Genomic DNA, 15,652 nt, shown 5'->3' with positions numbered 1-15,652 from the left:
GATTAGTTATAACTTAAACAGTGGCAAGTTGGCAACGCGACTTTTTTATGCATCTTTTTTCTCTGTTTTCAAGTTCATTGGTTATTTTAGGTCACCAACCGAGAGTTCCTTTGGTTGATCAATAACCAATGGCAAACGTGTATGGAGTGTCACAGAAAGCAATGACAAATTTCAAATAAAAAGATGTGATAATATACTAAACTCATACACACTCTACGGACGGACGCTAGGGTTCGAACCCAATACTTTATCTAGGGGAAAAATTACTCCAAACTACTACTCTAGTAGATCCTTTGCATATTTCCCTTTATTTTAATTTCTAGATATACATAGCTTCTTTCTTTCTCAACATTTAATACCAAAGTTTAAAGGCCTTTAAGATATTGTCCCAAACACTTCAACCAACTAAAAAAAGCAAAATTTGATATCAGTGATTTATTCACCAATAAAAACTATTTGCAGATTTACAAATATTGTTGCAAGACCAATCGATTATAAAGGAAATAGTATATCAAACGTAATATTTTGTTCGTGCGTAGTTGCGTACGTATAGAGAAAGCAAGTAGCTTGGCATTATAATCGTGTGTATATAATAACAGCAAAATATTATCTCTTCAAAGCCTTGAATTTAGGCAATTTATATAGCTGGGCCTCCACATCATACCGTGTATGATCAAATGGATGAACACTTTTTCATATTTTTAACGTTCCTTGTTTTGAGGAGTGACATAAGACATAACTGTTTCTTTGTACCATGACACCATGTTCTACCGTGGTCAGTTGTCAACCCGAAAAAGATCCATATACAAAGAATTTCTATTATCATATTTTTGTACCCAAAATGTATAGATATGTATATAGAAAATGTCTCTTTCTTCTCTTCTTTTATGTTATATCTTTACTTTATAGATTAGACAGTGGCGAATCCAGAAATTTTTCTTCTGAGAGTTAACGTTTGTTCCCTTGTAATTTTTCTATGTTATTTATTTATTTATTTATTCGGATTTCTTGGACTGCATAAATGAATTATTGGCAAACCCAGAATTTTCTAATGACGCTAGCATGCAAATCAGGAGAGTTGTACAAGTTTTTAGGGTCCATAAATAAACGCATTGTAATTTAGTTAGTTGCCCACATGATTATAGTCCTGTCCTATTTTTGCAAGCCTTGCACGAAATAATGACCCATTACAATAATTTTTTTAAAAATATGGAATTTTTGAGGTTATTTTGTTTGTCCATTGAAGCTTTTCAGGTAGAGCATGCAGATGCAGAAGAGACAAAAGTTCAGTATACATTTTGGAAGCATATGTACACCTCTCAACTTCACATCACATATGCATCCGTACAGAGTTTGGTGTTTGATAAACAGTGCTATTTCGTCGGTTACTGTTTCATCAATTAGCTGTTGAGTTACGCCAAACAGACCATCCAAATATTTAGCATCCTTGTGTTAGAAGATGTCGATAATGATTATAAGAATGCTCGTATTAGATACGGTTCTTGTAGTTTCGTCAACGGGATCTAGTATAATAAAAAATAACTGCAGATTAATAGTTTCAATATCACTTGTGTTAGATACAGATTCGTACTATAAATTTTTATAAACGATACGAACATTAAGGATACAATAAACTTTTAAATTAATTTTCAAAATGGAGGGGGAAAGTATGGGATTCAGATTCACCCATTTCGAAAGTATTGATGGATAAATGGAACGATAATATATTTTGTAAAACATGGATTAAAATAATAAAAAAGAGGCTGTGGAAAAAGCAGTAAAAACCACTCTTGTTCAGAATTGGTGTGGACAAAGCGAGTTAGGCTGAGCCGCCCATGCAAAAAGGATGGTGACAACTGGTTGGAGGCTCATCTTTATTCCCACCCACCCGGGCCACCACTCCTACTACTTGTACACGTCGTTCAGTTCCGCTTGGGGAGCATACGTCACCCTCTTTGCTCGTTGGATCCACCCTTCACGTGGCCCACTCTGCCACGTCACAGCTAGTCATCACACAAATAGTAAGCCCTGGAATTAAGCACAATATAATCTTATAAATCGCTTAATTGGTAATTATGACAACGAACCAAGCCAATTAATCATGATTAATTTATTACTCATTGAGATATTTAGTTATATACCTATTTTTAACACTAGTGATATAGATAAATCATACACCATTTAATTTCTATAAACAAACTTAAAAAATAACAGTTGATCATATTAAATTTAATTTTGATTATTAAATTACTTTGATGCCCTATAGAGTGTTTTAGATTTTTTTTATGAGGCTTTGGGGTTGGGCTTGTTTTAAGAAATTGATGGCAATTTTGTAATTTATAATTTGGACCCATATATTTGGTATAATAGTGAATCTCCTTTATATTTTTTTTGAGACATTGTATAAACGTATGTAATCCGTCAGGCATGAGATCACATATAAAATTATCTAGGACGAGAGATCGTAGCATTTGACTAATCCCAATAATTAAGAGTTAATGGCAATAATTAATAAGCTGCCCGAAAAAGAAAAAAAAAAGTATAAGAAGAGATAAGTCCATTATCCAAGATGATAAAATTTGTTAAATTTGTAGAGCATTGTAATAACTGAGTGGATAAAAATTGCATGGAAATATTTAATTTACTTAGGATAAGGTTATATATAGATCTCAAGCTTATCTCTTCGTTTCTTCTTCTTCTTCTTCTTCTTCTTCTTCTTCTTTATATGTAAATAGGTATAGTTACTTTGTATTCAACAAGGACGGAAAGTTTCCCATTTTGGGAAAACTTGATGTGCTCAGTATCTGGTTGTTGTGCTGGATAAATTGTATAGAGACTGAATGAGCTGGTAGCGTACGTCCTTGCTACTTTTACAAATGGCATTCATTATTTGTCTAGCTAGTTAAATCGATCACAACCACTCTCTCCCTCTCTCTCTATTTGGCGGAAAAGAGTGCGTAATAATATGTTGAAAAATGTAGACTTAACAAAATAAAATACAATATATAATCGAATACGGCCTATAGATTTGCGTCCCTTCAAACTTATACACCCAACCCAACCCAAGCATCAAGTCTGGTCCACTGGAATTATTTGTGTATACAGTGAATAACGTTTAATGTGTTTTTCTCCTTTGCTTTGCTGTTTATTAGAGTAAGTGATCGATCCGAGCTTCTTTTTCTTTGATTTCTGAAAGCTTAGTCACATATTTTCCCTTGATGAACAATATGTGCTTATTCACACGCATCCCTCGGCAACGGAAAAATTAAGAAGAAGTCATAAAACCCATCAAGTCAATAGTTCAAAATACACGACTATTTCCTATTAGTTGATAGTGAGTGAGATAAAAATTGCACAAGCAGCAAAACAATATGTGGAACCACATCACAACAGCGGTATCCTGTTCCCATTAGATGACAGTGAATGAGATTGAAATTGCACAACAGCTTAATGAATTCAGATCCAACTGAGCAAAGAAATTCCACTTAGCTCGTTTGGGACTGTTTCTCTACAAAATACTTTTGCTCGTAAGTGCTTTTATTATAAATATGTTGAAAGTTTCATAAAAAGCTCAAGTGCTTCATGGAAAAGCATTTCTATGGCCTAAAAGCACTTCTAAATTTTTATGCCAAACACTGTAAGAAGCGCTTTTAGTTATCAAAATTCATTTCTAGTCCTTCCAAAAGCACTCTTAAACATGCCCTAAATATCACTTGGATTAGATCTTATGAACCCAATTCAATTAGAACAGCCAATTGGATCGTCCAGTGTGAGCCCAATCTACAGTGAGGAGATATAAAAAGAATCCGTAGGGGTATCATGGAAAAATAGCAGGATCCATATTTGCCAAATTTAAGCTTTCTGTGCCCTTTCAACTTTGTATATGGGACAGATAGAATACAGCAAATTCAAAGTGCAGATCTTCTCCTCAGAGACTGGTGAATGGAGGAGGGAGTCAATTGTATCATATGAGGGTATTATTTGTAATTTGGTGATGGTTGAGTCGGAAAATGATGATGAAAATGTGAGTTCAGTGAATCATATGAGCTTTGTGCATGGTGAATTAAGCGTGTAACATCCCACATTGACCAACGGAGAGGGGGTGATGTGCCTTATATGTGCATGCTCACATTTATCTAGCATGAGGCCTTTTGGGAGCTCATTGGCTTCGGAGTCATGAGAACTCCGAACTTAAACAAGTTTGGGTTAGAGCAATCCCAGAATGGGTGACCCACTGGGAAGTTGCTCGTGAGTTCCTATAAATAAAACCGTGAGAGCAGAGGCCCAAAACAGATAATATCGTGCTGAAAAGGGTGTGAAGTTGAGACAATATTATTTAATTTAACTTATGTGAGAAACATGCCATCCATAACTGCCTAATTTAGTCTTGGAATTCATAAACCCTAAAACTTGAAAAGTTGTCATGAACTCTCTCAATCAAATTATGCTTATTGTGCAAATGCTTTTGTTGTTTTATCAATGTTTGAAAATTTCATTAGTTGCTGCAACCAAACTCGGATCGATTTCAATTTATAAACAAACCAATTAACCAAGCCATTGTGTTTGTACCAAACAAGATATCATCAAGTTATTACTAACAATGTGTCCTCGACTTTTTGGCTACATGCAACTTAACATCCTACTCATCAGGCCCAGCAGCTTCTCCACAACTCTCGCTTGACGACTGCAGTTGTGCGCTTGGCGCTGATTCCATGACCTTCCCCATTTCTTCCTCCCACTGGCTTTGGTTTTTAGTGGCGGACTGAGCATGAGCATTTTGTGGTAGTCTAGGAACAGGTGTCGGCCACCATGGTACCACAACTTGGAAGAACTGGCAGTTCAAACCATTATCAATAGTAATCCTTCCATCCAGTTTCGACTGGATTCTTGTACGAATGTTGAACATAACAATCTCATCATCTATAACTAGATAGATAATTTCCTCGTTGTTTGGGTCCAAAGCTATACATTCTGTATCCATAGCGTCTTCTCTCTTCGGAACCATGTCTTTCTCCAGTATATAATATGTCACGTTATCCAAGCACACCTTTTCAAATCCTCCATGATACTCTTCTTTATTCACATTCAAGTCCCAAACAAAAAAAGTATTGACTGCCGATACATAGTCAAACATCTTGAGACGCCCTCCATGCACACCCAGGCAAGAAAGTATTCTGTTACTGTCCCAATCATCATCCTCCAGATCAATGAGTCGACATTCATAATCACCGTCGCTAGTACTGGTAGGGTTGGTGATTATGAAGGGATCCAACTCCAGGAGAAAGAAAGAACTACAGATCCAATACAACATTCTGTTGTAAGCATTAGCAAAGCAAATATGAAATTGGACTCTACTGAGACGAATATCTCGTGGGGATGACACAATTGTCTCTCTCCATTGACCAGTCTCTGAGGAGAAGATTTGCACTTTGAATTTTCTATTACTTACTTCATAACAGGTACAAATTAATCTCACAACCCTGCACCTGTAATTGGTATTAATCTGTGCAATATTATTACTATTATGTCCTTTCGGATCATCATCTTCTTTTGCTGCACAATACTTAGGGTTATTATTATAGCAGGGAAGATCGCACATGAACCCCTCTGTTATTGGTACTGTCTTTTCGTCACATGGAGGCGCGGGCGGAAGAGCAATCCATTGTTGGCTGTATGGATTGCATATGTAGTAAGCACGATCATAGTAATTGCCTGTGTAACACAAAAGTAAGTCATTATACGCACCTGCCACCATTGGCTCTTCTTGGATCAAACCGCCATGAAACTTCTTGAATCTTCTGAAAAAAGGCTTCAGGGGATTGGAGATTCTATTGAGCAATTCTCTCTTTTTGTTTATTAGAATGATGGGGGTTTCCTGATGATGATATTCTCTTTGTAGAGATGCACAGCGGCTAATAAAATAAGGATCGGATATGAGACTGCACCAACGCTTTGACACACACTTGCAATGGGAAACAAACTTATAGCATGGGAGTCGACAAAGAATTTCCATCAATACAACGTCCGGGAGATCATCCATACCATTCAAACGATGGTGATGGTCCGGCAGTATTGCACCTCTCATGATGTACGTCTCACAAAATAAAACTTAAACTTGCATAAAACAACACAAATCAATATCATATATATATATACAATATCTTTCCCTGTTTAACTGGGGTTATTAGAAACCCTATATATATGCAATTAATTAAGTCCAAGTATATGTAGGAATGAAATCCACTAAGAATCTCAATACAATCAGAACACAATATTGGTATAAGAAAACGGAAAGCTATTTTTTGGGGTGCTATATGATGAATATAGAAACACGAAATTCCTTTTGTTTTTTATCACTATGATCTAAAACAACTCTCTAGGATAATATTGGTAAGAAAAGGATTAAGAAACGTTAAGAAAAAAAAAATATCTTAGATGGAATGTTACATGATCTGGAAAATTAATGCGATTAGCTTTTTTTGTTGACGTGAGTCTCCTAATTAATCAAGGAGATTTACTTCCTTGATTAATTAAGGAATTTACTTTCCTATTTTTTATATAAGTGATAAATCATTGTACAATTAGGAGATACTTTCCTAATTCTTTACTATATCTAATTCCTTGTAAAACCTTCATATGTAAACCCCTATATATACCTCCTTATGGAAAAAAATAAAGAACAACCCAAAGTATTCAAACCATATTCATATTTTAGCATTTTCTACTTGTATATGATAAGAACAAATTGCTTTCACAAAGCCTTTTTGTTAATTTTCCATCCAAAAATTGTAGATCTACAATTTATGTATAACATCCTCAATTTTGGTGGATTATGAGAGCACCAGACAAAGATTAGTGTAGGTTAAGTTATTACCACGAATAATTTAATGAGATAAAGGAGCTATAAGTTATTACCATGAAAGTTAATCATCATCAGTTCACAATCAAAGTCCAACCATTTTCCCAACATTAATTCTTCCCAAGATCATAAAAAAGCATATGAGAACCATCAAAAAGCCAACATTAATTCTTCCCAAGATCATTAAAAAAATATATGGGTTAAAAGAAGAAAATGGGTGGAAGGAATATGAATGAGGCAGAGTCCAGACCCAAACAAAAATAAAGAGGCCGAGTCAAAGGCCAGAGAGGAGAAGCCCGCACTGCCCTGAAACTCGAGTGGCAAGTTACAAAGGCAAGGCTAGTCGAAATGCTCTCTCTCTCTCACCAACTTTGTCCTAATATTAATCAAATTATATGCTTAGATTAGTGTAGGTTAAGTACAGTTCCCTGACTTGAGATTGTTTGTTGGGATCACACTCTTGTATATATTACGAATGTATTTAGCCCATTAATCCATCAATGTTAAGCTTAATTAAGAACCTTATTATTTATATACTCTTTTTTTTTGGGTCAAAACTGCAGAAATTTATTGAATTGAAAAATAAAGGTTTACATCACTTGCTAGAATATTAGAGAGCCATACTGGGCAGGAAAGGTCCCAACTAAAGGTATCCCCAACTCGAGAAAAATAAGTAACAATCACCTCATGTGCTGTTTTATTACATGTTTGCGGAATAAGCCTAAAGTCTACCTGGCTGAAACTAAGTAGCCAAAACCTGAATATCAAAAACTTATTATTGATATACATAAGTTTTTCTTTTGTTTCCAAAACTGACAACTTTAAAATAAGTGTGAAGGAGAAACAGTGGTTTATCTAATCAAATCATGGAATCCAACTATTTGCTATTTCAAAAACATGTTATTTTTTAACTTCTTTTGATCTCTTATATATCCTTGTATGCACGTGGAGGTGCATCGGTTTGACAAGTGTAATGGGACTGAATTGAATAGGGTAATTAAGAACTTGTTGGACCATATACAATGCTAGAGCTGGCAGTGATCAAGTAGAATTTAAGATGGTGTCCCTCCCCAATGTTCTTCTTCCCCACCACAGCCAGTTCCCAATATCATCAACCTTTCGATCCAAAACCAACATTTTGCTTTGCATTTCCACGTCACACACGCAAACGTTTTATTACAAGTTTCTTTCCATTCCATGGGACCCCTCCTTTTGTCTTTTCATGCTTTGCCTCCTATCATTCAAGATTGCACCCCCACAATGGCGTAGACCCCATCTCAATAAATTAGTCTTGCTTTTCTCTAAATTACCAAACTGCCCTCTTAAATATTCTTTTGCTTTCAGATTTATTGATGGGTTCATTACAAAACTAGTTAACTTATACCCCAATTTTACTTATGTCAGGTGTTGACAATCATAGAATTCAATATTGAATTAAGCAACCAAAGCAGTGAAACTCGGATTCAAATGTAGGTTAGGTCAATTGGTTAAGGTAATGTGTCTGCCTCTTTACACTTGAGATCGAATCTCCTTCTGTGTACATTAAAAGAATTTAAAAATATTACTACTAATTGTAAAAAAAAACAGTGAAACTCGGATACAAATTTACCATTGTCGTAATTAATTGACTGGCATCAGCTGCAGCCTCCAGCAGCCCTATATATGTCTCCATCACCATTCACCATCTTCTTCAAGTGCGTACCTCTTTCGGCAGGGCAACTTCTGGACCTGGTTCAGTAATTGCTCGAGAGACCCACCATCTCTGTCTGGTAAGAGCCACCACAGTCTATATCTTTAATTTACTACTTGAAACTCAAATTTCACTTTCTTATATGCAGTGCCATCTGTGGTTAATTAACCTCATTTACATGGGTTACTAGCTAGTTCACTATTTTGTTCACTTTTTCTATTGGAATTTGGGAGTGGGACATATGGATTGAATTTGGATGTGACATATTAGCATGATAAAAGACAATTTTACCCCCGTTTGAGCAGAAAAAAAGGAAGTAGGTTAAGTGAACTGGTTAACACTCACTAGCTAGGGCAACACCAACATATGCATATTGAGTTCAGTGTGACATAATGACAAATTTGAGCTAAATCACTTAAGCTTACCCAAATTTACAAACTTTCATGACATATAGGCTAGCTCGATTAGTTCTTCTCTCAGCAGCAGAGAAAAAAAAAAGGCTCTGCAATTTGATTTTTTGACAGAGTTTTTTTTAAAGAGGAGAGAGAGAGAGTAGAAAAGTACTTGTTTGCTAACTATACCCACCAGACCATTGATAGCTAGTTGATGTGGACCAGTTATTAAATCTTTTACCTCATTTCGTGTTGAAACCCAGAGCAGATTTGAGGAGATTATTCTGAAGCAATAGTTGTATTTGGGTGCAAGAATAATTACATGCTAGAGGCGGCCAGTGATCTTGTTGTAGGAGTTATAGCCAAGTTTCTCATCTCATCTCTGAATAAATATACGGCTTCAATTAATAATCGACTGCACTGTAGTCTGCATGCATGTAGACACAGTGAATCAGCATTAAAATCTAGCTTAAATATGTGTTTAATGGAAAATCATCCAAGGATGTATGTATTGATAATATTGAGTGGGGTTCCTAGATCCAGAAATTTGTTTATGTAGTTTTATTTTTGAGCTTCGACTCCCTTAGAATCAAAAAATAAAAATAAAACGCCAGTCTGGTCTGGTAGCTTGTCTATTTTATTTGAAACCTTCCTGAATAAGAAGTTCTTGATTCCATGATATATATATATATATATATATATATATTCTTAAATCAAGTGGTAAATTTATTTGAAAATGCATGTATACTAGTTTTGATGAATTATCAATAGCTCTCACTTTTTCGGAAACTTTTTTATTTTTTAAAAAAAAAAAAAAGTCGTTTTTTTCGGTGCGTTGATTAATGTAGAGGTGGAGAACTACTCTCGTCATAAATGGGTCTACTGCAAACTGCAGGAAATGGGAGTGTTTTCATTGCAAGACCAGTGATAGAAATTACACATAATATAAAAATAAAAATAAAGAAAGAAAGAAGGTGTAAAATAAAATAAAATAATTATTATTCTCGATAATATCTGCTGCTAAGAGATCCTGTCTTAAATTTTTATGTTGAAAGACTATACCATGGATACTATTTACCTTATGGTCGGTAAGGAGATACCCTTCATTCTTATGAATCACAGTTTGATACATATACAAAAATAATTTGTCAAAAACACAAAAACAAAATTTCTTAAACCATTAGATTATCACATAGAGCAATAATTCTTAAACGCCATTAATATAAAGCAAATTAAAGAACGTGGCATAATACAGATGCCATTTGGGAAGAGAGAGAGAGAGAGAGAGAGAGAGAAGTGAGAGAAGTGAGAGAAGTGAGAGAAGGTTAAGGGTAGTTTTGTCATGTGAGTTGTACCACATTATACTCTCTTATCAAAATTTATTTCTTTATCCCATTTATGTCGCTGACCTTTCTTCTCTGCCCATTTCTTCGTTTTACAAATTAATTCAGCGAAAGACTGAAGACACCTTCTCCCCTTCTCTCTCTCTCTGTTAAATTTTCTCCATCCATATGATTTCTTTTCTCTCTCGTGCTTAGCCGTAGCTAGGCCGCTATAGCTATATAAAGAAGAAGCAGAAACTACAAGCTTTGCTTTGCTGCTTGAGAATTCAAATGGGTAGGTCACCTTGCTGTGACAAGGTGGGTTTGAAGAAAGGACCATGGACACCAGAAGAAGACCAGAAACTCTTGGCTTACATTGAAGAACATGGCCATGGCAGTTGGCGTGCCCTCCCAACAAAAGCTGGTGATTTCCATTTCCATTTGCTCATTAACAACTCCTAATTAGTCGTCTGTATATTGTTATAATATTTTGCATGTAAAACATAATATTATTATATAATTAAGTAGTTGATTAAGTTTTTTTTGTTAATTTCATTGTTTATGTATGTAGGGCTTCAGAGATGCGGAAAGAGCTGTAGGCTTAGATGGACGAACTATCTCAGACCTGATATCAAGAGGGGAAAGTTCAGTTTGCAAGAAGAACAAACCATTATCCAACTCCATGCCCTATTGGGGAACAGGTATATTTATCTTAATTTTGTTGTTTTAAGTAAAAATTAGTGTTAATCTAAAGAGTTATCATGCACATTGTTTCTTAAGTGTAACTAATTAAATTGTCTTCTCACTCTTTGTAATTAAGTAGAAAATTCATCTAGCTTTTTCTTTCTTTCTTTCTTTTGAATAATTGTGATGCTTTTGATCTGCAAAACCATATTTTGCCTGAGTATTTGGTTGAATTATGAGATGCTTTGAATTAATTTGATGCCCTCGCAAGCAAGTACCTTCAACCAACCACTCACTCTCTAGCCCAATCATCTATTCAAAGTTTTGACCTCTGCGACCATTTTTCATGTATTATTTACTGCTTCTGACATCCAAGTCTATTATTTAAAATGAAAAGGGTCTCCTCTTGAAATTCTCTTCAAATATGTATATATATATATATATATATATTAATGGAATGAAAAGGTGCTAGTAAAATGGATGGATCGATGTAGTTTATGATTTTTCTCTTGGGGTTTTCATAGTTTTGATGTTCAACTCTGTCGTGTTGTGTTGGGCTTTGGTGATCAGGTGGTCGGCCATAGCAACTCACTTGCCAAAGAGAACAGACAATGAGATAAAGAACTACTGGAACACGCATCTTAAGAAGAGGCTAGCCAAAATGGGCATCGACCCGGTTACGCACAAGCCAAAGAACGATGCCCTACTCTCCACCGTCGACGGTCACTCCAAGAACGCCTCCAACCTCAGCCACATGGCGCAATGGGAGAGCGCTCGCCTTGAAGCCGAAGCCCGACTTGTCAGAGAATCCAAGCTGCGTTCCCACAGTTCATTAATCCATCAGCTTACAAGCAGCCCAAGCAACAAGATGGAGTCTTCATCATCAATGGTGCCTATGCCTTCTACTGCTGCAAGGTCTTTGGATGTGTTTAAAGGTTGGAATGTTGGTGGTGGATGGCCAGCGTCAAAATCATCTAATGTTGATCTTGAGTCTCCAACTTCTACACTCACTTATAATTCTTCTGAGCAGATTAATGTGAATGCATCAGCATCAGCAGTTGTGGTGCCTCCAATTATGCAGCCTATGATTGAGCTTGTGGGGTCCTCAGGTTCATCTGAGACCAAAGAAGAAGGTGATCATGATCAAGATTGGAAATCCCATTTGTCTTTCACTTCAGGGCTTCATGATCACATCACAATGTCCATGGAAGCAGGGGCATGGACTGGTGAGGTTCATGATCATCATCATGGAGGAGGAGGAGGAGTTAGTAGTAATGTGGACATGGCAGATCAAGAAGGGTTCACTGATCTTTTGCTTAACAACTCTGATGAAGTACAGAGCTTGTCAGATGGCGAGCGCGGCAGCCGCGGAGACTCTGATAATGGTGGTGGAAGTGGAAGTGGTAGTGACTACTATGAGGATAATAAGAATTACTGGAATAGTATTCTCAATTTGGTGAATTCTTCTCCATCTGACTCTCCAATGTTCTAATCACAGCAGTGCACCAAAAGAGTTTGAGTTAGTGATGATTTGAAGAACTGATTGAGGATCAAATTGCCAATCATGTCAATGAATTACAAGTCCGAAATTCATGATGATGTGATATATAGGAGGATGAATGCTATTGGCAAAGCAGTTTTTGGTTGCTTCTACAATGTTCATAGGCTAGGTCGTACCCCCGCAAAAAAAATTGTAATAAAATGTGCTTGACATGCATGCATGCTTTGTAAGTGAAAGCAAATAATTACAGTTTTGGCTGTAGCTCTCACATCAAATGTTAATACTTCACCCTTTCAACTTGTTTCATTCTGAATTCTGATGGCTTTTGATTGTTGTAAAGTGAATGAGAGAGTAAGTGCTTTTGCTTTTACTTTTACCTGAAGAAACTTCTCTGTAATTTCTTTATATTTTTTTCTACTTAAGAACTACAGGACATTTATATATATGTGCATGTCCAATAAAAGAATCTTTTATGATAGACTTTATTGCTGTTGGTTTGATATCAAATTCTCCTTTTCAGAAATAGTTTCCCCCCTTTCCTATCTCCTTTTGCTTAGTTGTAACTTGCATGTATTGCAGACTAACAGGAAACACAGTTCATAATGGCAAAAGAAAGCTAAAGGCAAGTAGGTCAACTAGCATGTACTCTACAACCACAACATCAATGCACCAAAATGAAAATGGAAACTATGAAAACATAATCAAAATCAAAACCAGATTTTGATGACCTTAGTTTTGAAACTAATTTACAAAAATGGGTAAGTTGTAGAGATAAAAGATATTGACCTAGAAAGCCTACATTCTTGTCAATTTCCCAAGTCTACTCCTCTTCCATCTAACCTGGCGGTGGCATTAAAAAAAATTTATTGCTGCTGTGATGGATAACAAATCAGTGTTCAAATTGAAAAAGGAAAAACTAACTGGATTTTGGTAGAAGATATTGGAATCCCTCAAGTATCTTCATTGTAAAAAATAAAAAATAAAAAGAAAATTTTGCTGCATTACAGTTCCAACAAACAACATATGAAGATTGGTGATGCTTGTTTTTCATTTTTCTTTCTCCGAAGTTTCTGAATGGATCACTCTCCCTGTCCCAATGGTTTTTTGTTTTTGTTTTTTTTTGTTTTGTGTGGGTACAAGTGATAGTCTAAACTATAGGAGAGGGGGATTTCTCCCTGTCCCGATGGTTGATTGCATGTGCTTGATTTGTTGGTGTAATGTCACTTGTAGACATTTAGGCTCCGTTTGGTTCATGGAAAAAGAGACTTGGGAATAGGAAATCAATTTCTTTTTCATGTTTGGTAAGTCTAGGTATGGGAAATCGTTGCCTGGCTCATGAGAAAGTAGGGGGGAAAGTGAAACCATCCTCCCAATTTGGGTTTTGTTTTCCCTCATCATGGGAAAGTTTGGGAAAATGAGCTAACATTAAATACATATTTTTTATGACCATTTTATTCCCATTAACAATTTAGAATTACAATATATCATTAAATATATATTTTTTTTTATTTGATTTAATATGGATATAATTGAAAATTTATACAAGATTTTTTTTCCATTCCTACCCAAAACAAACATGGGAAAGAAAATAAAGTGATATTTCCTGGTTACTTTTCCAGCATTATCAAACATGAGGAAGGAATCTTTAATTCCAATTCCTTGGGAAATGATATGAAAAATGATTTCCCCTTAAATTCATTTTATGAAAAATGGAGCCTTAAATTCTGCTAATTTCATTAATAACAAGCCTTGCTGATGCTGATTTTAAAACATGCACTTCAACTGGTTGCCTTCTTACTGCATAATCATTTCGTTTTTATTGTCCTTTTCTGAGAGCTAATTGGTATATGCTTAATATCTTGAAACATCAAAGATCGATGACATCATAATTAAGCTTTAGAAAAGAACTGGCGGTAAGTTGAATTTGATGCAGCTTTAAAACTTAAAACTCTGTTGGGGCATTGGCTAATCAAATGAAAGGTTGATACATCTTCAACGTGTCCAGTTTTGAAAGCATAAAATATCATACTTCTAGTGTAGTTGGTGAGACAAATCATGTAAAAGATGATGTCTTGATGGAATTCACTACACCACTTTATATTTGATAAAATATATCAAAGAAAATAAATATTAATTAACATATATTCTTCTATGATGACTAGTATTTATGAGCACAGTACATGAGAAAACAATCATATATTTATGAGGGTTAAGTTGGGTTTTAAGATAAGATTAGAAAATAACACTACTTTAATTGAACTTTACAAGTTGGGTTTTAAAGTAAGATTGAATTGAAGGGTCAACAAGCAACAATGCTAAATTAGTTCCAATTTGACCCAGCGAGAGTTGAGAGTAAAGACTTGATTTGACAGAATGTGGAGCAGAAAAGGGTAGCTTCATTTAAATCCCACTCTGTTTTTCCACTCAGTTTCACCTACATAGGAGATCTCTCAAGCCATGCATTTAAACACTTGACATTTAACATCACCAATACAAATCCTTTTTCCTTTACAAACCCAATTAATCCCATTGAAAAAAATAGCTATCCTGCTCTGTTTTGTCGGTGGAATTTCACAGCTTCAATAAGACCTATTGCCAATTCCCCACTCCCCACCAGTCAGGTCAAACGACTTCTCTAAATGATTACTACGTATCATATTTATTGATCACATTAATTATTATTCAGACACGTAAAGATAGGTTTTTAACGTAAATAAATAAAAGATAAGTGATCAATAATTTGATGGTGAATGAAGTAAAGCACAAGGTTATTATTATGTGGCTCAAAAGTCCACATAGCCGCATGCCATAGTAATGTCGTTTAGGGTACATGAAGAAAATGAGAAATCAACTGTTACTTTCCCATTAATTCAAAGGATGAGGAAGAGCCAGGCTGTGTTGAAACTTAAAAGCTGTGGATCAGTGTGGAAGGAGAGGAGCAAGCAATGGTGAATTTTGGGCCACACTTTTAGATATCAGCAAGCAGAGACTATCCTTCATTCTGTTTCTGGGAAATTTCTATTCCTAATTTTGCTATAGATTTATGCACATGAACATTTATTTCAGTGTGTAGTGCACTTGGCATTTCACATGGGTCTTTAATCGCCTCGACTGTAACCAACCGTGCATCTTAAATGAGAGCAGAGCAGCCCCTGTCTGTATTTTGAGCATGTGGTTTGCATCAACTGTAAACTGAAAAATACT

At 35.5% G+C, this 15,652-nt stretch overlaps 1 protein-coding gene across 1 annotated transcript; it reads left to right on the top strand.

Annotated features, from left to right (window-relative positions):
- Nucleotides 1–10,361: 10,361 nt before the first annotated feature.
- LOC117621386 (transcription factor MYB16) lies at nucleotides 10,362–12,761 on the top strand. Its single transcript, XM_034351828.1, has 3 exons — nucleotides 10,362–10,687; nucleotides 10,835–10,964; nucleotides 11,518–12,761. The coding sequence occupies exons 1-3, from the start codon at nucleotides 10,555–10,557 to the stop codon at nucleotides 12,437–12,439; spliced, it is 1,185 nt and encodes a 394-aa protein (XP_034207719.1). The 5' UTR covers nucleotides 10,362–10,554; the 3' UTR covers nucleotides 12,440–12,761.
- Nucleotides 12,762–15,652: the final 2,891 nt, after the last annotated feature.

This window comes from Prunus dulcis, chromosome 3 (genome assembly GCF_902201215.1).
Source record: "Prunus dulcis chromosome 3, ALMONDv2, whole genome shotgun sequence".
NCBI classification, from domain to species: Eukaryota; Viridiplantae; Streptophyta; class Magnoliopsida; order Rosales; family Rosaceae; genus Prunus; species Prunus dulcis.
The sequence above is the reverse complement of the archived record's forward strand: the minus strand, read 5'-3'. Positions and strand labels throughout refer to the sequence as shown.

Coding starts and splice junctions, on each gene's coding strand:
- LOC117621386 (XM_034351828.1), top strand. CDS start 10,555: ATGGGTAGGTCACCTTGCTGTGACAAGGTGGGTTTGAAGAAAGGACCA. Junction 10,688..10,834: donor TGCCCTCCCAACAAAAGCTG/GTGATTTCCATT, acceptor TTATGTATGTAG/GGCTTCAGAGATGCGGAAAG. Junction 10,965..11,517: donor CATGCCCTATTGGGGAACAG/GTATATTTATCT, acceptor TTTGGTGATCAG/GTGGTCGGCCATAGCAACTC.